At 44.6% G+C, this 26,483-nt stretch overlaps 1 protein-coding gene across 10 annotated transcripts in view; it reads right to left on the reverse strand.

Annotated features, from left to right (window-relative positions):
• Positions 1 to 26,483, reverse strand: part of ADAMTSL1 (ADAMTS like 1) — a 639,880-nt gene that overhangs the window by 239,164 nt on the left and 374,233 nt on the right. For 9 of the 10 annotated variants that reach the window (XR_002104654.1, XM_019554877.1, XM_019554882.1 and 6 more), the window contains one exon: positions 19,573 to 19,618. Coding sequence is in view for 9 of the 10 variants with exons in the window: in XM_019554877.1 (XP_019410422.1) it covers positions 19,573 to 19,618 (46 nt within the window). In the remaining variant the exon portion in view is untranslated. Of the gene's footprint in view, positions 1 to 9,206; positions 10,300 to 19,572; positions 19,619 to 26,483 lie in introns of those variants that run through there. The other variant, XM_019554879.1, reaches the window with a different exon arrangement.

A 26,483-nucleotide genomic window follows, 5' to 3' on the forward strand; every position in this document is an offset into this window, starting at 1 on the left:
TGGCTCCTGCCATCACTGCTGCTGTTGCTGCCATCTGTTCTGCTGCTGCCCTCTCTCAGGAGAGGGAGATTCCCTGCTGCACCACCTTGTACCACTCAATACCATACCTGCACTGGATTACTCCCTAATACACTGATTGCTTTTGCCCTTCCACACAGCTGCCTCACTGCATCTGATCCTGCTTTGTTTCCCTGCCTGGTGCCATACTGCTGAGTGCCTGGCTGGAGGCCTGAGGGGCTCTTGGACTGATCTCCAACAAACAAAGTCCCTCTACTGCTCCAGCCATCTTTAACATCTGCCTCAGCAGCCTTCCCTATGTGTTTTTCCCGTTGCGTGGTAAGTCCTGTGGTCCACTCCCCCTTCCCTGGTGTTTGTTGTGTGGCTGAGTAAGCCAGCTCGAGTCTTCCCAGCCTCTGTGTGTATGTGTTCCCCCTCCCCTACATTCCCCAAGCTTAGCCTTTTTCCTGTGGGGAAGGATAAGGGCTCCGCCCCCAAGCCTAGACCACCAATGCCTGAAGGGCCAGGTGCGCCACACCAACAGGCACACCCACTCAGCCTATCCATGACCCTAGTCCTGGTCCCACCAATGTAGAGGGGGAACCACAGCTATGTACAGGCAGCTGCAGGGTGACCCACAGCTGCGGAGCCTGGACACTCCACCACTGGTCCTTCCAGCTCAGGCAACAGGGACCCCTTTCCAGCACTCTCCCATAGGCATGAGGTAAAGTGCCAACTGCCCAGGCAGGAGAACCTGCATTTTGAGACCTGGGTGCAGGCCCTGGCTCAGGTAGTGGGGGCCCCCAAGATCACGGTGGCCTCCCACTTTCATGGCAAGGGGGTCTTTTTCGATGCTTCAGAGGCTGCCGTACAAACGGTGGTGGAGAGAGGGCTCATGGTGGAGAGCGAGTACATCCCCCTCGAGCCCCTAGAAGAGCTGGGGACCAGAGTGGTCCTCAGCTCTGTCGCACCTTATATCCCCAGTTGGGCCCTGCTCCCCCATCTCCAAACTCTGGGGAGAGTTATCTCCTCAGTGGTGGCCCTCTCGCTGGCGTGCTGAAACCTCAGCCTGTGCCACGTGCTCTTATTCCATCATCAGGTCATGATCCAGCTGGTGGCAGGAGCACAGCTGGAGGCTGACAGCAGCCTCATAATTCCTTTTCAGGGGACCTAGTGAGGATTTCCTATATGCTGGGGGGGCTGCAGTGCTTCCAGTGCTATGCCCTTGCATCATGAGTGTCCCATGGGTCAGGCGGGGAGAGCATCCATAGGTCCCATTGGCAAAAGGGGTACCCCTACCACCAGCACCCCTCCCCACTCGGGTCCCCTGGCACCCCAGCCACAACTACCAGCCCCCCTGTGAGGTCAGGGGACTGCGCCCCCCAACCAAATTTGGTGGAGTCTTGGGGAGGGGGGAAGCAGCTGGGGGAGGAGAAGGAGAGGGACTCCCCCTACTCCCAGCTGTGTCCCTGCTGGAACTGCCTCATTGCCCCAGCCCTCACCTTCTGCTGAAGCCTGTCCACCTGAGGACCACCCCAGGGACAGGAAGGTGAAGGACAGGCCCTCCCAGTACACTAGCTCCAGCAGGTTGCCAAAGATGGAATGTCCAGGAACTGTGTATGTCTGGGATGTATCACGAGGAGAGGGACAGGCTGCAACTAGATCTAGACAGGTTATAGGGAGAACAGGATGGGATTCAATACTGACAAGTGCAAGGTACTGCACCTGGGGGGAAGAACCAGCAGCACACCTACAGGCTGGCAAACTCCCTTCTAATCAGCACAGAGGCAGAAAAAGATCTAGGTGTCATTATTGATTCCAACATGAACATGGGCCACCAATGTGGGGACGCAGTCAGGAAGGCTAACCACACCTTGTCATGCATCCACAGATACATCATGAGCAGGTCCAAGGAGGTGATCCTTCCCCTCTATGCAACATTGGTCAGGCTGCAGTTAGAGTACTGTGTCCAGTTCTGGGTGCCACACTTCAGGAGGGATGTGGACAGCATCAAGAGGCTCGAGAGGAGGACTGCTCACATGATGAGGGGGCAGCAAGGCAGGACCTACGAGCAGAGGCTACGGGACCTGAACCTGTTCAGCCTCCACAAGAGAAGGCTGAGAGGGGATCTGGTGGCCATCTACAAACTGGCCAAGGGGGACCAGCAGGCTATGGGAGAGTCCCTGTTCCCCCGAGCACTACCGGGAGTAACAAGGAATAATGGCAATAAATTGACGGAGAGTAGTTTCGGGCTAGATATCAGGAGGCACTAGTTCACAGTCAGGGTGGCTGGGATCTGGAACCAACTTCCAAGGGAAGTGGTGCTCACTCCTAACTTGGGGGGGGGTCTTCAAAAGGAGGCTAGATAATCACCTAGCCGGGGTCATTTGACCCCAGAATTCCTTCCTGCCCATGGCAGGGGGTCGGACTTGATGATCTGCTCTGGTCCTTCCAACCCTACTATGAAACTACATCTCTCAGCATGGACTGCAGGTGCAGTGAGATGGCTTTCACTGCCACCATGGGGTGGAAAGCAGTGACTTGCCTGCAGGTGCTGCTGATGGTGTTGGCAGTACCTTTTCTGAGAGGGTGCACCCCCTACACATTTCCAATTGTCCCCTGACCCCCACAGGGCAGAGCCCCCCACAGCACATGGACTACACTACCTGCAGGGTCCAAGCCCCCTCCAGGGCCTACAGCTCCCCACAACCCCTTCGCTGGTCTCCACCCCCTGCTCATTCCCCTGCTCCTCTCCAGCCTCCGGAGGCTGGAGAGGTGTAGGAGAACAAGCAGGAGGCTGGAAAGAATAGAAGAACGAGCAGGAGGTTCATTCCCCCAGATCCCCGCTTGCTCTCCCAGCCCTGCCCCCCCACTCACTGGCAGAAGCAGAAAACAAGCAGGAGGCTGGAGAGAGCAGGGAAAGTCTCCAGCTTATCTCCAGGGGCTTGTCTCCAGTCTCCTGCTCCTTCTCTTGCTTGTCTCCAGCTTTGGGAGACCTGAGATGAGCAGGAGAACTAGCAGGAGGCTAGAGATGAGCAGGAGACTGGAAACATTCCTCTGTCTCCAACACATCTCCAGAGGCTGTCTCCAGCCTCCTGCTCATTCCCTTGGGAGGCTGGAGATGAGCCAGGGAATGAGCAGGAGGCTGGAGACAGCAAGGGAATGTCTTCGGGTTATCTCTAAGGGCTGGTCTCCAGCCTCCTCCTCATCTCCAGGACCCTACTCCTTCTCCTGCTCATTTCCAGCCTCAGAGGAAGTTGGCCACACCAAGTTGGAGGCTGGAGATGAGCAGGAGAAGGAGCAGGGGGCTGGAGATGAGCAGGAGGCCAGAGACAAGCCCCTGGATATGAGCTGGGGACTTTGCCTGCTCTCTCCAGCCTCCTGCTTGTTCCCCCGCTCATGTCCAGCCTCCTGAGAGTGTGGGTGGGGAGACTGGGGGCAGGGAGAACAAAAGGAGAGCTGCTGGAATGAACAGAGAGCTGGGAAAAGGAATGGCGGCTGGGCAAGGCCTCCTCCAAGGTCTCCTCCCCCCTCCAATCCCCTCAGGCAGTGTGCCTGAGAACCAGGGAACGGACCAATCACAGAGACACTCTGGCAGGCTACCAGAGTGTCTCTATAGAGGACCAAGCCTCCAGTTGCCATTTTTTTTACCAGGGTAATTGTTTGACCCCTGGATATCCAGGGGTCTAATTTTGCCCCCATACTGCAAGTTTGCAGTACAGGGAACTTTTTTTTGTTCCCACATGTGCCTCTCGCAGCATCTCAAAGGGTTTGAGATGCTGTAAGAGGCACATGCAAGCTCATCTGGACATGCCCTTATTGACTTTACAGCTACTTGTATACACTTTCTCTCTCCCCCCCACATACATGCATGCATGCTTACGCACACACAAAGTATTAGCCAACTTTCCTTTTTCCTTTGAAAAGAAAAAAAAAACCTGAAGAAAATTACTCAATTCAAATATTTGTTTATTTAAGCAGTCTTAACTAGCTTTTTCCTCCCCCACCGGCCCCAAGTGACCTAAATCCATTGGTGAAGCAATGGAAACCAGGAAAGTGCTATGTATATTTGTATTACTTCAACCTGACTAATGTAGGCACAGATTTTACCATCCATATAATCAGCAAGTTTGTAGATGTTTTTGTACAAATCTTATCAATCCTTTCCCCAGTCTTTCTGGGAGATTCTGAGACTTTTTGGGTGCAGATGTAACAGCCTTAATTTGCACTAGTTATACGATAAAGACTGTTACTTGCCAAATATTAAAAAGTCTACCCAATATGTATTTCACTTAATGGTGAAAATGATCTTTCACTGAACTGCTTTCCCTGTGGTAAGAGTTAAATGCTTTTGTGAGTCAAGAGGTGCTGTACCAGTTTCATAAATCATTGGCATTCAAAAGTCAAGCCAAATGTCAGGAAGTGAAGATACTGACCTTAAAATTATGAGAGTTCAAAAAAATAATAAGTTTGGAGTTTTTCATATTTGCCTTCCAGTGGTTGAGTCATTACAATTAATTTTTCAAACTTTTCTCTGAAAGCACAAGGACAAGAATCTCACTTGTTTAGCCAAGAGTTGAGATTATTTCTTAATTAAAGGACAAAAGGGGCTGGGGATTTAGGAAAAAAGATTAAATATCATGAGAACAGTGATAACATAGGGAAAAGTAGTAAAACTGTAGTATTATGTATTATGATTTCAATGGAAGTTACTTTTCATCATCAGTTGGCCAAGTGCTGGTTCAGTTTAACATCTGTTATGTCCTATACATAGGGGCTGTCTCTTCTATTTTCTGAGAGGTATGCAGATGGACTGTAACCTTGAGGCAATATGTCTTTCCCATATCTAACTACCTAAGTATTCACAGAATTCTTCAGTACCTTACTTGTTTCCTATATAGGTAGTTCTGCCTTGAAATAAATATCTCCTCTGATAGAGATCCCAGTACACAGGTACACTACCTTCAGCATCAGAAAAGCCAAAATAGCTATGTAACAGTTTCAGCCACTGCTCCTGGTTTCTATTGTATTGGATATGGACAATACATTTGTTAATTACTTGGAGGTACTTTTAGGCACTTCAGACTGCTACAATTTTTAAAAGATGTTAATGTCATCACAGGCCTTGGAGGCAACTTTTAAAACATATAAAAAAATCACTGTTTTATACTTTTATGATTTAGTTCTAAGAAACAGTTCTTATAAGGAAAGCTGTCAAAGGCTCTTCTTAGCAACCCAGTAGAAAATTGCACTCCAGTTCTTGGACTATGTAGTCTGGCCCCCACTGCAGTCTAGAGAAGTGATCTGGCCATACCCATATGTACCGGGAGGTGTGAAACACAGGGTCAGTTGCACCATCTCAAACATCACTACAGGATTGCTCCATACTGGGAAATCCCCAGGTGGGTAGTTATTAGGGCTGTGCAAAACAGCACTGTTTCATTTCAACTTCCATTTCACTGTTTTGAAGGGACAGTGTTTCATTTCATCATTTCATTTTGTTTCAAAGCACTGTTCCATTTCATTTAGTTGAAACTGTTTCGCTGTTTTGACGCGCTTCGACATTTTGCCATAGGCTATAGGCTATAATGGGAAATCATGAAAATGCCTATAACTTTGTCATTTCTTTCCTAATTCAGATGCACATTGCAGGGATGGTAGCACCTTCTGAGGCCATGAGGCCTGCCAAGTTCCAAGGAGATAAATGCAGTGTTTTTGTGAAACTGTACCTCAAACAGTTGAAAGCAAAACGGAGCACTGTGGGGATGTGCCAGACTCCTCCTGGGGGGTGCAGACCCCCTGATATGTATGCAGGATGACAAGAGGCTGCTGCTGTCACCTGGGACCAGCACTGGGCACAGCCTGGCCCCAGGCAGCAGTGGCAACCTCCTGTCATCCTGCACATGGACCTGGGGGCCCACAACCCCCAGGAGGCCCACACATGGTGGCAGCACAGGGTGGGCAGGCAGAGGGGAGGGCTACAGCAAATTTTGGGCTGCAGCTTTCCATCATGGCGGCCTGCCCCAAGCACTAGGGAGAGCCTGGTGCCACCCCTACCGCAATCCCATGAGCAGTGGATGCCGCCTGCCTGCAGTCACTGAGCTGTGTTATACTAGGGGTTCAGGGCATGATGCAACCCAGTGGCTGCAGGCAGGTGGCATCAGGCAGGTGGCATCTAGGGCTGGAGCAGGGTTGACATTGGGGTCTTCTTGGCGCTCACTGGCAATGTTGGGAGGGCAGGTTGAGCTTCACGGGGCTGGCAGAGCCACTCCCACAGCCAGGCTGCACTCTGAGCGGCTCCACCAGCCCCACGGAGATCAGCCTGGTGGTGGAAAGTGGGGAAGAGCCACTGGCCACTGTGCTTGGAGCCAGGGCTGCACTCCAGGCAGCTCTGCCACTGGCTTTCTGCTGCCTCCTGGCTCAGCTCTGTGGGGCTGCAGAGCCTCCTGCCACCTGGGTGTGTTCACTAGGGCTGTGCTCCAAGTGGCTCTGCCAGCCCCATAGAACTCAGCCCAGTGGCAGGAGAGCTAGTGGCGAAGCTGCTCAGAGTGCAGCCCTGGTGAGCACAGCCCAGTGGTGGGAGGCTCCACAGCCCCATGGAGCTGAGCCTGGCAGCAGGAGGCAGTGGAGAGCCACTGGCCAGGGCTGTGCTCAGAGCCAGGGCTGCACTCTGAGCAGCTCTGCCACTGGTCCTCCTGCTGCTGGCTGAGCTCTGTGGGGCTGACGGAGCCGCTCAGAGCGTAGCCCTCTCCCCCATCTCCCACCACTGGGCTGCACTCCAGTTGGCTCCACCAGCCTCACAGAGCTGAGGTTAGTTGCAGGAGGTGGCAGGACAGCCACTGGCCAGGTCTGCGCTTGGAGCCAGAGCTGCGCTCCAAGTGGCTCTGCCACTGGCTCTCCTGCCACCGGGCTGAGCTCCGTAGAGAAGACCCCGGCACAGCTCCACAGCCCACAGCCCTCCCATTGCAGCTGGAACTGGTGGCCCCCCAGGAAGAGCTGGGGGAAGTGATCAGAGAGCTGGAGGAAAGATTGGGGAGCTGAGGAATCCAACTGGGAGCTGAACATTCCCCCAGTTCCCAGCTGGATTCCCTAGATCTCTGATCGCTTCCCCAGCTCTTCCCATGGGGTGCGGGCCCCTGGATCTGCATGCTGGTTTTCAGCAGGCTGCCTCTGCAGTTTCAGTGACAGCCTGCTGACATCCCATGCACAGATCAGGGGCCAGCACCCTCTGGGAAGAGCTGGAGAAATGATCAGAGAGCTGGGGGAAGCAATTAGAGAGCTGGGGAATCGAACAGGGAGCTAGATGTCAATATCAGAGAGAAGTCCTTCCTCTCCTTCCCCTCCTTCTCCTTAGTTTCTGTTTAGCTGCAGTAAGCCTGGCTTCAAAACTCAAAACAATTTCAAAACTTAAAGAAATGGACAGCCAAAAATTTGTTTCTATTATCTGAATAAACTTATGAAACGTTTCGAATACCCTCATTTCATTTTGAAACAAAACACCTGTCAAATTTTTGCGCAGCCATAGTAGTTTCCCTCCGTTCTTCCCACTTTGGGCTGCCAGAGTGGTATGACATGGGCAGAATAGGGACCAAGATCTGGCCAAAAGTCTTCTGTGCTTGGCTTATGAAGTTTATTCAGACAATAGCACAATTTTTTGGCTGTCAGAGATGTAGTGGGAATGAGGATTTTGGCCATCTCATGCTCTAGCATAACATATATCAAAAGACAACATCCAGAGCTTTATTCACTCTCTCCTTGAGGATGAGACTAAAGTTGATCAACCACAGGGTTTTTACTGAAAACTGAGACAACACAGATTTTCTATTCCTACTTAATAGGAAATGTGAGAACAATTAAATATTATGCTTAGACTCATTTATTTTTTATTCTAAAATCCCCAGTTGAATTATATGCAAGTTAGATGTTCCCAGAATGCTCAGGGCAAGTTTCCAGTGCAGCCTGGCATGTGGCAAAGTATGGACGCCCTTTAACTGAGACAAACTGAATATAATCAATCTATATTGTGGATTTAATTCTACCCTTGGAGCTGTGTAACCAAAGGCAGAATTGGGGCTTTTGTTCTGCTTTTAAACAGATGTGAACAAAGCAGTTATAGCTTGACCTAAGGTCCAATTTAGCTCTGTGTTCACTAAGGAAGAGACAGCAAATTGGAAGACTGTGGTCTTGCTTCCTGCCACAAAAACCATACAGTGCATATCCCTCTCTGAATTTTCCTATCCATAAGTGTAGAGAGTCAGGACTAATGGCTTTGGCTTAGGCTGTGACTGAGAGAGCCAAGGCAGATCTCTTGTTTGGTCCTGGCTTGGCTCTGCCTTCAAAACTTCCTGGCTTGTACAACTTTATTTTTACAAAGACAAAAGGCCCAATAAAGCACACGGGATACAGAATTCATAATTCTGCTTTGTGCGTGATTCAATACTATGTTTGTTTGGCTGGATTTTATTTTTAAATTTAAAAAACGATAGTCAACAAGCTCTCAGGACACGGCAGGTGACTAGGCCCCAACTGTTAAATACTTACAGTCTTTGATATCCATGATCAAAATATAACAATTGATTTAAACAGTAGAGCTTGTGTTTGAAGATGTTTTCATGTGAAGCTTGAAGACATTCAAAGAATAAATTTAAGCACTCACAAAAGCATACTTATTTTGGCATACATTCACACACAGGGGTGAGAATTTGACCCTTCAATACTGAGGACCAGCATGAGGCCTATATGCTACTTTAGGGGTCAGTAACATTTTCCAGCAGTAGGTTGGAATGACTTAGCTTGGGTTGAAGGCAGGACAGTGCTAGGAACTCACTGCTGCAGCTGCTCCCCACTGCCACGTTTCTCTGCTGCCCAGTCATGATGTGGCATGGGCAAAGTGCCTGGCCATCTGATTGTGACACAGCATAGGCAAAGCCCCCTTCTGCCAAGCCTGCAGGCTCTGAGTTGCCAACCCCTGCACTACTTCACTGAAGCTACAATCTACAGTCTGGAGCTTAATTTATTTGAGAGCCTTGTTAGAAATCTCTACATCAGCTTGTGGTGAATTTCAGTCCCTTGTACCAACACACAGGCAAATGCATGCACCTGTACTTGTGCACATTCTAGTAGTTTGTGGTTCTGTTTGGGAATGTTAATGAATATGGTTTCTTTACACCCAAAGTGAAATAATAAAAAATAATATCCTCATATCTTACCCTATAATATATGATGTCCATGAGACTGCAGTAGGTGAAGTCAGTATAAAATCTGTCTCTTTTTCCCTTCTGTCCTTTTTAAATTGGTATTATTTATTTGTATTATATCCTGGGGAGGAAGACTAAAAAAGGGCTTGCTCCTGTTGAGCACAATATGTAAATATTGCATTTTTGTGTATGCATTCATTTAAAGAAAAAATATCTGCAGGCATATGGGGGAATGTGGGTGAGAGGGTCTTTCTTTGGAAAATCAGAAAGGGCCGTACGGAATGAAAAAAACTTATTCAAATCAAATTTCTTTTTACTTGTTTTGTCTCCTATCCATAACTATTTGTTATTGGGAAGGCAAGCTATACTAGTAAGGTAGAAAGGTAACTTTTTCTTGATTAGCTTTGCCTAAAATTACTGTGTGAAGTCTGGAAAACTGTTTCATGACCTTCAACACGCCTTTCAAAAGTTTTTGGAATATTTCTGATCAGCAGAGACTCTATGCAGGATGTCGGTAAACTCAGTTCACCCCACCAAGCCAAGATTTCCTCCATCTCTGTAAAACTAGAATTAACTTTAAAGATGGTTAAAATTCCCTGGGGTATATGAAACCTACTAATTTAAAATAAACACAGAGGTTTCATCCTCATTTCTTCAGCACCTAATCCTGGCCACATTATTAAGGTTTCCTTCACTGTCTTCCATCCAAAACTAATTTTTTAAACCTGACCTCTTATTTGCTCCACTGTAATTCCTAAGGTCCATGGAGTTCTGCCATATTTGAATCCCATTCAAAACATTTTCTATTAATCAATAAGGCAGTGGGAAAGATGAGATGAATCCCATATGCCCCTTGATGGTGACAAGTAGATCAGATTTCATGGGACAAAAGAGGGTCAGGAATTTTAAAGTTTACTTAGTGGGTAAAATGTAAAAGATCATATTTAGCCTGTTAGAAGGTAGAAGCAGTTGCAGAGCCTTTAAAACAGTTTACAGTATATGTATATATGTGTGTACATTTGAAGAGGCCAAGAGCAATTTACTCTTCGTGGAACTTTTCCTTTGTGCAAAAAATGGCTAACAACTGAATTACTCTGTAAAGAAGTATCTGGGCAGTAAAAACACAATTTTCTGTCTCTCTGGGCAGCAGAGAAAAGTGGCAGTGGGGAGCAGCTGCAGCTGTAAAGTATCTGATATAATAGTCTACTGAATCAAATGAATGAAAATATGGAGGTTGGAGACTGAGGGGAAAATTGAGAGTAAAACAAGATCTTGAGTTTTTGTAAATGGCTTACAACTCACGTTTAAAGTAACTCTTCATGTATAGGGTGAATTCCCACAACAACTTGTTTAGGATTGTATTTTCCCCTTAATTAGGTATTAGAAATAGATGGATGGATGGACAGGTAGATAAAAGTAAAATGAAATACTTCACTGAGGAAAAATGTAATGAGTTTAGGCTTTTACTCATACTCATTTTTGCTTATTAAAAATATAAATGATGCCACAGGCCTCAGCTCCAGCTTGTCTTACTATTGAAACCTCTGGCAAAACTTCTAGGGATTTAATGGAAGCTGCCATTAGCCTGGAGGCCTTGTATGTCTCAGGGTTTTTGGCACCCTGTTTCAAGTGCAATTTCCTAAAGCCTGCTTCCCCATTGTCCTGCTCTTTGAACTGACTTCAGAGGGACTTGGGCACATGTTTAATATCTTTGCTCAATATGGGTGTGTAATTACAAAGACTGAGCAATAACCCCAACAGATCTTCAGGAGAAAAGAGCAATGTAGAATAAATAAAACAGGTAAATAAGATAATATCAATAGACGGTTCAATACTGTAACTCCAACCTCCAACTTCTTTTTACTCTGTATTTGACATCACTGCTAAGAAAACTCACCAAACAATAAGAACAAAATTGTATTAGTATATTCCTTCATGGACCTAAATGAAACTACAAGGATTACATGGGGCTTATGTCTGAGTATGGGTTTGCTCTAAGATGACAGAGTTATATTCGGGTTATTTTCAGTCATTTTCAAAATAAATACAGTCATCTTTGCCTTTCCAGGTTGCCCTCCAAAATGTGCCCAAATTTGGTAGAAAAATCCAATTTTATTTTAAAAAGGAAACTACTTCGATTGCATATTTTTGCAGAAAATATTTTGATGAAGCATTTCAAGACAAGCTTAACTTTGAATTTTATTTCAGTCTTTGCAAGTCAAGCTGACATGAAAATGCTTCTTTTGTTTTATTTCTAATGCAAATGTCCTCATTTATTTTACAAAAAACCCACATAGTTCCAGAAAGAAAACCCATATTTTATATTTGTCTTCTTGAAACAGTTCAGATTTCATTCAAACCAATTTATTTTCATGACTTGGGCTGATATGGTGAAAATGAGCTTTTCAATAACAAGAACATGGTAGAAAAATTTAGACATGCACTATTTGTTGGGTCCCCTCTACATGTTACATTATTTTGCAATTAGCTGATTACTTGTGCATTTGATTGAAACCAGATACATGGGCAAAGTACCTATCATGCCATAAAAAGGTAAAACCACGTATAAAGTTAGACCTTGAAAATATATACCAATTTTATAGCTAGTTGATATCCAGGTTTAATGAAGGGTCTCCCCTGTGGCTGGGATCTCTGTCAGCTGACTGTGCTTCCAGCCACAAGGGTACACGATACCCAGCCAGGGCTGGGGTCCCCAGCTGGTCCTGGCAGCCACAGGCATGAGTATGATTTCCCTGCCCTGGAAATGCCATGGGACCCAAGGGCTGGGAGATCATGGGAGATCAGGTGTTAAAAAAGTGTACTGGCAAAGTTTACAGATGACACCAAATTATGGGGAAGTGTTGTCACAATGGAGCACAGGCTGGGGATACAGGTTGACTTGGATAGGTTTGCAAGGTGGGTGGATCAAAACCTGGTGATGTTTAACATGAAAAATGTAACATGCTCCATCTGGGGAAAAATAATCTACAACACACTTATAGGCTCAGTGGTGCTACACTTGCCAGCACCACAACAGAAAGAGACCTGGGGGTCATGATAGACCACATGAGCCACCAATGTGATCCATAGCTGGCAGAGAGAATAAAACACTGGCATGCATCTACTGATGCATCTCAAGCAAAACTAAGGATGTCATCCTTGCGCACTACTCTGCTTTGGTGATATCACAGTGCCACACAAAGGCCAACTCTGCAGCCACAGCCCACTGGCTGTGCAGTCCCCATCCAGGTCTGGCAGGTGTGCAGCAGGTCACAGCCAGGCAGCAGCCCTCACTGCCAGACTGCTGCAGTGGGTAAAGGGTGCAGGGAACTCTCAGGGCTGCTTCAGCAGTCCAGCTAGCACAAAGGGGTAGTGTCCCCAGGTACCAACTGGTTGGGCCCCAGAAGCTTCTGAGAGCAAGTAGCCCTGAGCTACTTGACAAGGTAGTTTTTGTACTGAAGGGGGTAGGTCAGGGCAGCTTTTTATACTGTTGGCTACAGCACAGGTGCTGGCCCTGGGCTCTAGCTCCCCTTGGCTGCAGAACTGGGAGGTGCCATGCAGGGTTATTTTGCCCCAAGTGGCACAATTTGCCCCACACCAAAGTGCATGCTTGGGCATGTGCACTGAGGCAAAAAGCCCCAGCTCAAATTTGCACTGCTTCTATTTGAGCTGCTGCAAGCACATGTGCTTGCATGTGTGGACATGCCCCAAGAGGTTATAAGTAAAAAAGCAAGAATTTACTGGGGATGCTAAGGAAAACTGCCTGTCCAGTTTTCTGGCACAACCTTTAACTCCTAACTTGCTGGAAAATATTCACCTCTGGGTGGAATGAAAATATCCAGAATTATGACAATAAATAGAAATTGTACATATTGTCAAACTACTTTGAGAATCTGCATTTGTATGAATGGACACTTCAGGAGGTGGGGTGTTGAGAATTTTGTGACGTTAAAAAAATTGAAATTCAATATATTAGTTCAATATCCAGAAAAAATATTGTTTTTATACAGAGAAACATATCCTTCCACTTAGAGTAGACACTCTCCTGTTTGTTATTTCATGTTAGGTGACAAACAGTTCAACTGCAAATTTTATTGCCTTTGGGCTCTTGATGAGTCTCCTAACTATGCTGAGAAACAATTCTTTTTAGCTTCAGGTTAATTTACTATATGTCACTTTGTGTTGAGAGGAGTATGAGATGGAACCCAATACTATGAGAGGAACTCATATGTTATTGAGATGGGAGTCAGACAAACAAAACAGAAAAGAGAATTATAAGGCTTGGGATGAGATTCTGAAAATGCCTTTGGGGTAAATGGGACACCTGCAGTGATTCATCTCATCTGCCCTGCAACTCTTTAGATATTTTCATTTAGGAAGAAGTCAACCTTACAACACAACGGTCAGGCAGGCTTACGGTTACTCTGATAGCTGACAGGGAAACACAAATATAGACTTCAAGGCGGCCATTATTAAAATAACATAGTTAAAGGCACTTGTTTCCTGATAGAAAGAAATAATTCTTGGGCAGTCACAGTGAAAATAATATCTTGTTCAGAGACAAGAAAGTTATTTAAACATGACACCTTGAAAGATATGGGCCATAGTCCCAATATGATTCTAATACAGGAGAGCTGCTGTTTAAGAGACATTTTGAAGTTTAAGTCAACTCGGTGTTAATAAGGAAATTTGAGTTGGCTTTATTGTTGCCTTTTTCACATAAGCAAGTCCACAGGACAAGTTTTCACATGCATACAACCTAGTATAATATCTTATAAATTAATCCAGTGATGGAAACACCTGAACCAGGTGGCTTTGTTACAAAAGGATTCTGCACAGCTCTCCCCTTACTGTGCCAGCCACCGGAAGGTAGAACAACAAAATCCTGCTAAAGATTTGGATAGATTTGACTTTCCATGCAGTAGGCCTTGATGCTTTCCATATGCACAACCTACTCCAACACATCTGAGAACATTTTGCACCAGTTTGAACATTACTGGTATGACATTTGCAACAATATTGACTTTTATGTATAGTAATAACTGTCACTCAGTCCATTACAGCGATACTGCTTTAAAAATTAGGTGGTACTGATCCCTGTTCATGCAAAAGGAGCCCATGGTGGTAAAAAGAAGGGATGTGAATACCTTGTCTGAGTGTAAGTTAGAAGGGGATGAAGTCAAACCAACCTGTGGGAGCATTTTGGCCAAGCAAAGAGTGAGAGTGTTGGGTAGAAAGGGACTGTGAGTAATGATCATAGGGTGTGGTAATCTAAGATGGACTAGCATCCAAAGGGTCTATCTTGGATCTGTAGAACTGATTTTAAAAAAGCATTACTGCACAAAAATGGGTTGCTTGTACAATTTCTGATATGCCTTGTTTTCATTTGAGCAGGTGGCATCACAATAGTAATTTTATATTTTGGTATTTAGATAGGCGTGAAAGGCTCTTCAGCAAGCTAGAGCAGTGGGAGCCAACCTTTTTGGTTGGCATGCTGCAAATTAGTCCCTCACCATCTCCAACTGCCACTCCAATTCCCTTCCCTTGCCCAATTTATTACTTTGCTTTCTGCTACCTGTAGGGTGTTTCCTGCCCAATCTGCTGCTCTGCTTTCTGCTTCCTTCACTGTGATCCCTGCCCTATGTGTGACTTTGCTTTCTGCTCCTTGCCAGTGCTTATCAATGTTTCTGGCTAGCTCTGGGGAGAAAAGTTTTAAAATGAAAAATACCAGGGGCAAATCTAAACATTTTCATCCTGAAGAAAGGTCTGACAGTAGATGGGGACAGTAGAGGTTCAAGGCCAAACCTAAAGGAAATGAAGAAAGAGAAAGGAAAGAGATTTATGAGATGAAAGGATGGTCGTAGAGAGGCAGAGAGAAAGGGGTAAAAAGAGGTAGAACAATAGTCTTGCACCAAAAGTAGGAAAAAAAACTGGCAGCTGAGAGTGTCTAAAAGAAAGAAAAGGCGGAATTCAACAGCTCAAAAAAAATGAAAATCCATCTATTATCTGCTTAAAATATGGCACTGCAGAAGAATCCAACTCCAGAAGTTTCACACAGTGTGAGTCACTTTTTTAAATGTTTGTTTATTTTTCATACTGCAAGACATATAATAACCCAGCGAGACAGAAAATTGTGTTTTTACTGCATTTACCATAGCTTTCCAAAGGAAAACAAATGGATCTTTTCCCTACAATCCTGAAACTCTAACATGGTCAGAAAAATATTTGGAATTAATGTTGGTATTTTTACAAAAATATTCTAAATAATGCATAAGCCAAATCAGCTTCAGATTCCTGCTTTCACTATTTATACATGTAGATTCACATTCATAATCTTTCCAGTTTCTCAACACTGTAAGGCAGCTTAAGTGGTGAGCATGCAGAATCAAATGTCTCTCTCTACAGGACTGTTCAATAGCTTTACAGACAGTGGTATCAACCCCTCACAGCCCCCAGACGTGAATGGGACTCACCAGCTCTCAAAGAGTAACACAGGTCACTAAAGAAACAGATGCACCTCTCTCACCCCTTTCCTCTCCCCTATTCCATTCTATTTTTTCCTGTAATCTGATTTCTAGATGAATTAAAAACATCTGTGGCAAAAATCCCACAAATGATAATGTCTGTGAAAATGTGCTCACTGCCAAACTCCAAGAAGTACACTTCCAGTTCTCTAATTTCATCCCCCAAACAAAGACCCTGCTTTTAAACATTTGTAACTGTGACTGTCCTTTTCTCAGAGGTGATAGTCATATAAACAAAGGTGTGTGAGTTCAGAGATAGCTACATTTGGCAGGAAATAACCACCCCCTCCAAACTACACATCTGGCTAATTTCATAATTGATAACACCAGTGTAGAAGCTGTGTAAACTGGTCTAGTGGTAACTGAAGCCCATGTTTCAGGGGATAAGCTGATCCCTGCAGGAATCAAAGAGACAATTTTCCATCTGTAAAGTAATGTATGATTGGCTAGATTCATTATGGGGTTTTTTTTATTCCCATCTTCCTTGAAAGCAAAAGGAAGCATTTATCCCCATGCTAGAGATAAATGCAGGGCTCACCCAGAGGTCCCCTTGTCTTCTGTGTCTTTGTGAAGAATATTCTTGAGAAAGAATGCTTGAGGTTTGTAAGCAAAATTATGCAGGTAACTATGTGCTTCTGTCCATGTGCATGACTACACGAGAGAGTTATACAGCCAATTATATATTTGTAAGACCTGTTTTGCATGTGTTATTGTGATGGCTGTGCATTCAAATACTACTGATATATTTTTTTTTTAAAAAAAAGACCCTTTTATCTCAAACTGTTAGTATGTTTCATAATGGCAAAAAGAAGGCAAATAGAAAATATTTAAATACAATAACTCTATAAGCATGTGATTATATGAAGAAACCCTTTTCTATTGATAAAGGCATGCTAGATCTTCTAATCAGATATTATTACCAAGTGACCAAAACAATCATTTGAAGGTCTGAAGCTTGAAGATTTATTTAGGGTTATTCCGGCTAGGAAACACTCAGCAGTAGAGAAAGAAAAGTGGGGGGAAAGCTATAATTTATTAGGGATAAGAGAACAGTATACCAATATTTAGCATGGCAGCATCTCAAATGAGCTCCTTTTGGAGTTTTCAAGTTAGGGGTGAAGGCCTGGCTCCATTGAAGTCAAAACAGCAAAACTCCCAGTGACTTCCATTGGACCAGGATTTCATCCCAGGAATGCAAGCTTGGATTAACTGGCATTAGATAATTAAATGCATCATGCAGCTAGTCACATTACTGACCTATTTAGAATTTTGGAGCCAATATTATTAAATATTAGGTAAGTTAAGATACTTCATCCAGGCAAAGCTATACAAGCTTTTATTGTGAAGGAAAACTGTCCAGATCCAAGAGCCCAAAACTGAACCTAACCTAAAAATAACATTAAAAAAACAAAACATTCCTCTTTGTCTTGGAAAGATCAGCACAGCAATTCCAAAACAAGGCTTGTGACATATGTGAAATCTCAGCTACACAGCAGGGCGATCCAGCAACAACAAACCCATGCAGAGCAGGATCCTAGTACACATCAGCCCCCTCAGTGCTCACAGGAGCAAAGCAGGCAGGGAAGGAGGCCTGATACAATGTGTGTGCACTCACAAACCAAAACAAAGCTGGAAGGTTTAATTATAAGTCTATCAGGCTTGACAGTGTCTTTTTCCTTTGTTTCATATTATATTCCATGAATCTACAGTATGCAACTTGATTGACACAAATTAACCTTCCTGCTCTCCTCAATGTCCTGGTGTAGTATAAGTGCCTCACAGCTGGAAAATGGCCCATGAAGCAGCAGGCAGGCTTGTTTACTGACTACTCCAGTTGTTGTCAGTTAGTGAAGTACATGTCTAGACGGAAAGAGGATTTCAGTGACCCAAAGAATACTCCCAGAGTCTACTTCAACTTTTGACTGAAGCAGAAGCATGAGGGAAAAGGACAATAATTCCCTATGAATGGGGGAATGGCATTGTGCAGGAACAACCAAATATTGCTTTGCAAATTGTGCTCGGTGAAAAACAAAATGTGCCAAATCCAGAGGAGTTTACTCAGTTTTTATATCTCAGACAAAGCTCCCATTGAAAGGCCTCTGAATTTGGCCTTGTGAGGCATGTAAAAAGCTTCCCCTGCATGTTTGGCCTCATTTTCCATTTTTATTGGTGGAACTGATGTTGATCCATGAAATTTGATCATTTTTACAATTTTTGGAATCAAACAAGACTTTCCACATTATAGTCCTTGTTTCCGCTTTCACCAGTGAAATCAGCTCTTTATTCTGGTGAGAGCAGAAGTTGGGCTTCTAATTTTATTGTATCGGAAACTGTGTTCTATGGTAGAACATAAGTGAAAAACTTTTGTAGTGGCAGAGGCTGGCAAAATATCAGAGACAAGTGTAATGTTCACTGGGTTTAATAAACAAAGGTGTACATCAGTGAGAAGAACTAAACAATGAACTTGACTGTGGAGTAGTAGGCAACCCCTGTAGACTGATCTTGCCTCCAACTTTTTGAATGTCTGTACCTAGCCTTTGTCTCTCTCTCACCAAGTACCCTAACTGAAGGACCATTTCCCAATTCTCAACTTCTGTAGTCCCCATTACGGAACATCGCTAAATTATAACTGCTATTCATTACAGTGAGTACAGGGACTGTCTAAAAACCCCTTCAAATAACTGTTTAAAAGACTTCTGATTCTGGGAGAGAACAGATGAATGAGAGAGACTATAGCTATGTAGTGAGCTGCTGCAGCTCTGACTCTGGCCCTAAGCTCTGTCAGGGCTAGAGTCATATCCATGGCAGCCACCTGCCCCCCCACCTCCACCTCCATCTGCAGCCTCTTCCTCTCCTGCTTGCCCCTGCAGTCTCTGCCCCTTTCCTCTACTTACAGTCCTGGGTCTGGCTACAGTTCCAGCTCAATTCTCTCCTGGGACATGGAGCACATGGGAACTCCATGCTCTGCCCAGTCAATCAATCAATCAGCAACAGTGCGCTCCATCCCTGGGACACTGCTGTGTTGCTTAGGCAGGGGCTGCATTTCCAAGTGCTCCATGACTGGGGAGGTAATTGAGCCACAGCTACATCTGACTGTAAAAGCAGGGGTGGGGGGAGAGGAGGGGAGAGGCTTTGGAGAGCTGGGGATGGGAAAAGGGCTGGGCGTGAAGATGGAGTGTGGGAGGTAGGCACCAGGGGATGGACAGGCAGGCAGGCTGTATGGGGAAGAAATAGGGAGGTAGAGGGCAAAGGAGATGCCCCCCCCCCCACTGTTTTACCCACTGTAGCAGTATGGGGGGGGGGATGAATTTAAGATGATACTCCAATAATTAGGCACTATGCCTGGAAAATGATAACGTATTAAAACTTTTTTCCATACACAGAATCTAAGTATTGGGGGGTTATTTTATATTCAAAGTTTTTTGGATTTGGGTAAACATGTTATCCTCTGCTGCCTGTCAATAATTTCCCCCTCTTTTCTGTGGAGATTGATTCTTCAAGGCTCAGTCCTGCAGTAAGATCTTCTGAAATTCAGTTTTACTAAAATAAAGAGTAGAGGATGAGGCCCTTGGTGCTACCACAGTGGTAATACTTAATGGAGAATCTACATCTCTGACTTGTTCTATTTTATAAAACTAGTAACTGTACCCAGGCAAGATAATCATCCTACCATATCTCCTCCATACCCTCTAGATTAGCTCCAGAGATGAAAAATAATTTTCCAGTACTCTTGTGGCACCAGAAATAATTATGGTACTATCATACTGTTTCAATCTTTACTTATTTATATTATGTTATCATATTCAACATTTATTTAATTATTAGTATGGCACTGACAGTTAAATTTCACTTACCACATTGCTGCATGTTCTGTAGCGAATGTTTTGTCCTTCACAGCTCCTGTGTCCAAAAAAGAAAAACAAACAAACAAAAACCTTTAATAATTGAATGTAACAATAAAAATACCTAGAACCAGATCTTATTAGGTTTCTATGGGACACTTAGGCATCTACGGTCGTGTATAGATGAAATGAGGGGCATGTGTGCACGGCACTTTAAAGTGGGTTAAATGTTTTTACATTGCTTTAATGGTGTTGGCGTTTGCACGTGTTGTCAGTGTATTGAGCATTAATTCCAGCTAGTGTAGCACATTTGGTGGTGTAATGACTTTGGGGTGCAGCAAACTAAAACATCTCCAAGGAGTTTTAGTTTGCTGCCCTACAGCCATGGAGCAAAGCACTGGGCTTGGTGCAGCTCAGGGACTGTGCAGGCAGCCCAGAAGCAGCCCAGGAAAACGCTCCACAGAAGCCAAAAAAGGAGTGAGCCTGATTTTCCCTGCCCCCCTGGAACCTGCCTGCCTGCATGAGCTTTGCAGGGACCTGGTCCTTCCCTCCACAGCTGCGGTGCCCTCCGGGGCTGCCTGAGCTGGATGTCTGGGGGGTGGGTGGGTTGCTGCTGCTGTGGAGGGAAGCACCAGCCACCCCTCCCCCGCAGCCCAGGGACTGCTCTGCTCACTGGCAGCTTGCCCTCCCCTCCCTGCCACTGGAAAGGCAGGTAAGACACAGGTGTACACAACATGGAAGCTTACCATATTTTTGCGCATATAGTCTGTGGGCTATAAAAGTTTTTACAAACATGACAGATAGGTGCGGGCTATACAGAGTCTTTAGAATAATCTTAAATGAAAATTAAAACTGTGCTGTGCCCACCCATCCCCGGCTGCGGGCTGATGTCATGGCAGTGGTGAGCCCCAGCAGGATTGACTTGAGCGCAGCTGGCGGTGGACAGCAGGGCTGCCTCCCCTCCCCCGCTTGCAGCTCCTCATCCTTCCCCTGCAGCAATCAGCACCACTTTTAGCCAGCTCCAGCTCCACTCCAGCAGCCGTGCCCAGCAGAGCCTGCTCTGCCTCCCTCCCGCCACATGCGGAAGCCCCGCACCCAACTGTGCTCCTCTGCAGCCGCACAGTGGGGCCTGGCAGGGGCTGCCCGGCGCCTGAGCTCTGATGGAGTGGCCGCGCTTGCGGCTATATCTCAGGGGGCAGCTGCAGGTAGGCAGTGAGAGCCTGGTCCCCGCATGCCGGCAGCGAGCGCCCGCAACTGGGGCCAGCACCTCTCAGGCTTAATAGGCTTAAAATCGCCCCTGGCACTGATACTATCAGGTGCGGGGAATACTTGGGTGCGGTCTATACATGGACTCTTTTCCGAAAATACAATTTTCCACAGGTTATACATTGGTGCGGGTTAGATCAGTGTGTGGGCTATATGCAAGAAAATATGGTACTTTGCCCTAAATTGAAGCAGTGTTTTTAAAAACTCACCATTTCAATTTAGGGCCCCTGTTTTGTCTAAACACACCCTAAGTGTTTTCTTATTCCTACAGCCTCTGAAAAACCATTGACTATGCACTTACATAATACGCCTTCATTTTAGCTTTAAATCTAAGTTATCAAAAGCTACAAGGAAGATGACTCACTCACCTTTTATACAAATGTTTTTTAGATTCCCAAGTACCACTTAGATGAATGATAAGTGGAATAAGACCTGGTACTTAGTTTGATCTGTATTTTGCTCTTCATATCCATAGATCTCAAAGCACACTTTACAAAAGTGCAGGGATCATTAGTCCCATGTGAAAACTGAGGCATAAAGTGATTAGATGGCTCTGATTGTTAGTGGACCTGCATACTTATCACTCCTCCTAGTATTCATTTCCTTTCTCCTTTCTGCACCTAAAAATTACCTTCTGATGTGAAATCTGTTTCCTGAAGATGTGTATCAAATATGCAAATGGTCAGAGTAAAGGAATGTAGGACCAGAAACTATGCTGGAAGCCAATATCCAAATTTCATCAGTAATTCTTCTTTCCCCCCCAAGTATTCCTAAATGACCTTGCAGCTGTGTCTATCTGGCTGCCTCACTTGTACTTAGTATCTGCTTAGGCCTAAAACTTAACACTGCTGCACAGTCTTAGCTGCCAAGAAGTATGCTGGGGTGTTCCCTTATGGGCTGGGTGGAAAGGAGTCCTTTTTAACATGCTGTGTTGCCATACAAGATGCACACTGCCTACCTCTTCTGTTACATAGGAGAGAGAGAGAGAACCCCATGTAACAGATCTACCAGCTCCAATCCACTCCCAAATCCCTGCTGTGATGTAGCATTCAAAAAGCTACTAAGCAGCTGAGCCCCATAGAGCTCAAGGACACCATGCCTGTTCTGTGTGCTTGTCATATCCTTCATCCACTTCCTACACAGAAGTGTACCAGTTCCGGTGCTAGCAGGGCCCTCTGTGTCTGCAGAAAAAAGTCAGGTTCCATATATCTTTTCAGCAGGGTGGATCTATAAAGTGGCTTTTTGACCTTAGTGAGAGTTTGATATGCTGCGTGAAGTCAGAATACACAGTGGAGGTCATGAGTACAATAAGAATAGAGAATTTGGCCCTTGAAATATCCTTCACAGAACAGAATTCCCCTTTTATTTTCTTAATTTCACAGCATTTTTTTAGATTTAGCAAAGTACACATTCCCTGAGGACTATGTGCCTGCCAACTCTGAAGTTTTAAATCCAAACCATTTCTGAATTCTCCAAATGCAAGGACAGCATCTACATGAGTGTGTGTGTGTAATGACTGAAAAAACTTTTTCCATGCTGAGTTAACTTCCATGCTTCAAACTACTCAAACCCGCAGCAACAACAAAAATCCCAACAACAGGGCTTGATTCTCCTCTGCTTTGCACCTTTTGTAGTCATTAACACCTAAATAAGTGCAAAGTGGGTACGAAATGCAGTACTATTGCTTTAGAGCCACTTTGTACTGGTTTAAGTGACAGCATAAGGTACTCAGAAGTAAAAAGCAATGACCATTAACAACAATAATGGATTATTAATAGGATAAATTAATATAAATATTAATATAGATTAATGTAAATACAGTATAAGTATTAATAATGCTCTTCTTGAACACCAGACACAGCATGAGACACTTAACGCTGATAAAGTTCTAAAGCAATAAGCTATAAAAAAATGCCACCTCAGCCATTCCTATATTATCATGGGTGTAATGTTTTCATAAAGTGGAAAAATAATTACAAGAGAAGATTCACCATTGGGTTACAAAAACAGAGGATCCAGTTCTCATCCCAGGGAAAGTCTATGTGGAGTAGTTAAAAAGTACAAGCTTCCTACTTTGGACATAGTGGGCACGTTCAGATGAGTGTGGACATGCCATCTGTGGCACCCACAGATACCTGCATGCACTGCATATGCATGTGTTCTCCACACTGTGGGCGTTTTTTGACCCCAGGACATCTTGAAATCAAAAAAACCCATGCCTAAAAAAAGCATGGCAGCACACATGACAGTAAGGCTGCTAGGGCCAGCACAGTTGCTGGTCTCAGCCTTTCCTACCCCACCCAGGGCAATGAGCCATGTGCCAGAGCGTTCGTGGCATGGATGTTCCCTGGGGACAAGCAGTGGTAGTTCAAGATGTGCCGCTGCTACTTTTCCCCGGGGAAACACAAATGAGCTTTAGCTAAAGCACCCCACCACCATTTTGAAACATGGGACACTGCATGTACAAGATGCTGCATCATTTTAATTAAAGCGACTCCCAGGAGCCGTTCTAATTAATCCCCCCCCCACCTCCTCCCCAAGCACATGTTTAGACACCCACCAGTAATGCCAGTATAAAAGTAGTTAGATAGATATAACTTATTCCAGTTCAAGTGACAAAATAAATCTTTACAAGTATACCTTATATAACACTAAGATTTATACCGTACTAGCTAACATGGTTTAAAAAAAAAAAAAAAAAAAAAAATCACGCTCCTAACTGAAAACAGTGAATTTTGCCTACTTGGCAAAGTTTTTCCTGTTTTATACCAACACATATCATTGAAGAATCAAGTCTGGAAGATTTGCTACCTACTTGAGTTACAAGATAGGTTTCAAAACTTCTTCCCGTTGGGAAGTCACTTTTTCTTTCTTGAAGTGTAAGTGACGAGTACATTATGTAGTGTGTAAGCAATTTCAGTGCAGGCCTCAAAGCAAGCATCAATCACATCAGAGTAACTTATGCAGAAGGCTTGATTCATATCTCTTCTGTGTCTCATTAATGCCATGCAACTCATCAGACATCTCTCTGTCTCATGTAGACCTGCTACTATTGCAGTTTTATTTACTTTAATTTATAACCGTCTGAACTAATAAAGATCCCTGGAAGTTTAAACTAACTTGCTTTTCTTTCAGTGCTTCTTCCTATTGTCTAATTTTAAATGAAGAACATCCCTTATATTATCTTACAGTAAGGCAAAAACACACAGCTATTTTTTCCCAGTTTTAGCCCTTTGAGCATGGGTGGATGTAGAATTTTGAAAAATGGGGTACGGATGGTGATCATCATATATAAAAAAAATATGCATTCTTTTCCAGTTAAAAAGCAACTAGAAGTGTTAGTAATATGATAGAGGCCCAATGTTTTATTATTCCATTTGAAACAAAAGAAATAAAAATTCATTAGAATGAGCTAAAAACAATATGGACTGTGAAATAGGAGCTACATTACTAGGAGCAGCTACAAACAGCAAAATGACACAGCAAAGGATGGCTTAGCTTGATTAGTGGAACATCAAGACCATTAAAAAGAAGAAAGGGTTGTTAACACCTGTGGAATGAAAAGCTTAGAAGGGATCAGGTAGTAATTCACTCCCAGCACTGTCTGGCTAGAAATGCTGCTGCCGTTGCCACGTTTTAAACTTTGGGTGGAGCAGGAATCAAAGTGGAGGTGGGAGCCCACCAGTGTGTGTCTCATGCCCCCTGGATCCAACCATGCTTGTTCAGCAAAACATAATGCTCTGAATAGAAATGTATGCCTGAAGTACAGAAACTAAGTCTAGGGACATAAGAAGTTATATATAAACCAGTTTAAGTGATCAGAAACTGGCTTAAACTTGTAACAGAACAGAAGTTCAGTGCAATTAAGCCACTTGCAAAATGGCTACAATTGGTTTAAGATAAATCTGGTTGGATGTAGTATCAGACTTAACTGATTTAGGTCAAACTGGTTTATGGAACTCCTGTCCCAGACCCCTTCCCAGTTCAAGTTACCTCACAGTCCCTCAGCATCCCATGATACTTTGCAGCCCTGCTGTAGTGAGCAGGGTCTCCCTGTCCCTCTGCTCTCTAGCTGGAGCACTATCACTCCTCTGAATGGCTGAGGAGGGGGTGGAGGAGAAAAACTCACCCCTCTGGCCCAGCACCAGTCTCCCAGCAGGTTGCCACTGGTGGGGGTTGGGGGAGAAGAGAACGAGACCACCAGCCAGGTGCTGCCAGCCTGGGGAGGAGGAATCTGCAGCAGGGGCTTGACTCTGCCCCTCCAGAGCTGAGAGCCATGAACCATGCCCCCTTCTTAGCCTCCCAGTTGGCTGGGAGGAAGGAGAAGCCTTCACCAGGGCTTGGCTTCACTCCTCAGAGCTGGGAGCAGGGCTGGAATCCCATTGTCATGCCCCTTTTTCAGCCTCTAGGTTGGCTGAGAAGGAAGCATGGCTCCCAGCTCTGGGAGTGGGGCAGAGCCAAGGCCCTGCTGTGGGCTTCTCCCCCATGCAGCCTGGAGGCTGAGGAGTGGGTGTGACTCCTGGCAAAGATTGAATTGATTCATCTCAGGCTTGTTGACGCTGTACAGGCCTTTCTCGACTTAACAACGTTTTGAGTGACAACGTTTCCACTTACAACATTTATAAATTGACACCCTGTTTCAACTTTCTGACATCAGTTTCAACTTTACAACGCTTGATCCAATGTGATGCCATGCCACGCCATGCCAGCGAACAAGTTTGCTGTCACCCATCTCCCCAGAGAACATCTGTCCAAACTTCCTTGGACACTTTAAGAAAGCAGAAAAACCTGCACCGAAGACTCCTGAGAAGATTCTAGCCAAGAACCCTTCAAAAAGTCCAACCAAGAGCCCTTCAAAAAGTCCATCAAAGTCACCTCAAAGAAGTCCTTCCAAATCAATCTGATTGCTATTTACTAATGTAGCTATATTACTCACCGATAATTGATCGAGTACAAAATTCTGGTGTATTTTTTGGTGAAAATTGGGTATCGGGCCTTGGTTCAGGAACCAATCCCCCATTTATAACATTGTTTCTTATGAGAAAATTGGTTCTGAGTTACAAAAGAAATAGACGTATCTTTTTGACTTACGATGCGTTTTTCAAGAACCAATTGTGTCGTCAGTCCAAGGACTGCCTGTATAACAGCAGTCCATATGCCAAGTGTTATCCTATTCTTCTTTACACAAGTCCTTGAAAAAGAGTTAATGCAAAAGGTAGATGGGTTCTTCTGCCTGCTTCCTTTTGTGGCTTAATCTTAAAGGTGAGGTAATGAGCTGTTATAAAAGTAGTAGTAGACACAGCTAATTTTTTTCAAGCACTTGGCTGGATGGAATGCAATCCCACTCAGGTGTCTATATTCACTTGAACTCCTAATAGTTGCAATAGAATTTGGCCATATTTGGCCACTTCCTAGGGTAGGTACTTTTTAACGTGTAACTAAAGCACCTTTAGTTTTTTCTTTATCACTAATGATTGAGAGCATATGTAAAGTTCACATTCAGGCTGGTGTCTCTGCAAGGGACCTTTGCAAGGTTGCTGGGATTTGTTGAACTGCGCTTAGTAGCAGCATGAGAACAAAATAATAGATTATCTTGAAAAAGAGAAAGACCTGCAACAATGAAACTTGAAATGTAGGTTCTCTCTTTGAATATTTCT

The sequence above is a fragment of the Crocodylus porosus genome, unplaced genomic scaffold (assembly GCF_001723895.1).
Source record: "Crocodylus porosus isolate Cpor-Errol unplaced genomic scaffold, CroPor_comp1, whole genome shotgun sequence".
NCBI classification, from domain to species: Eukaryota; Metazoa; Chordata; order Crocodylia; family Crocodylidae; genus Crocodylus; species Crocodylus porosus.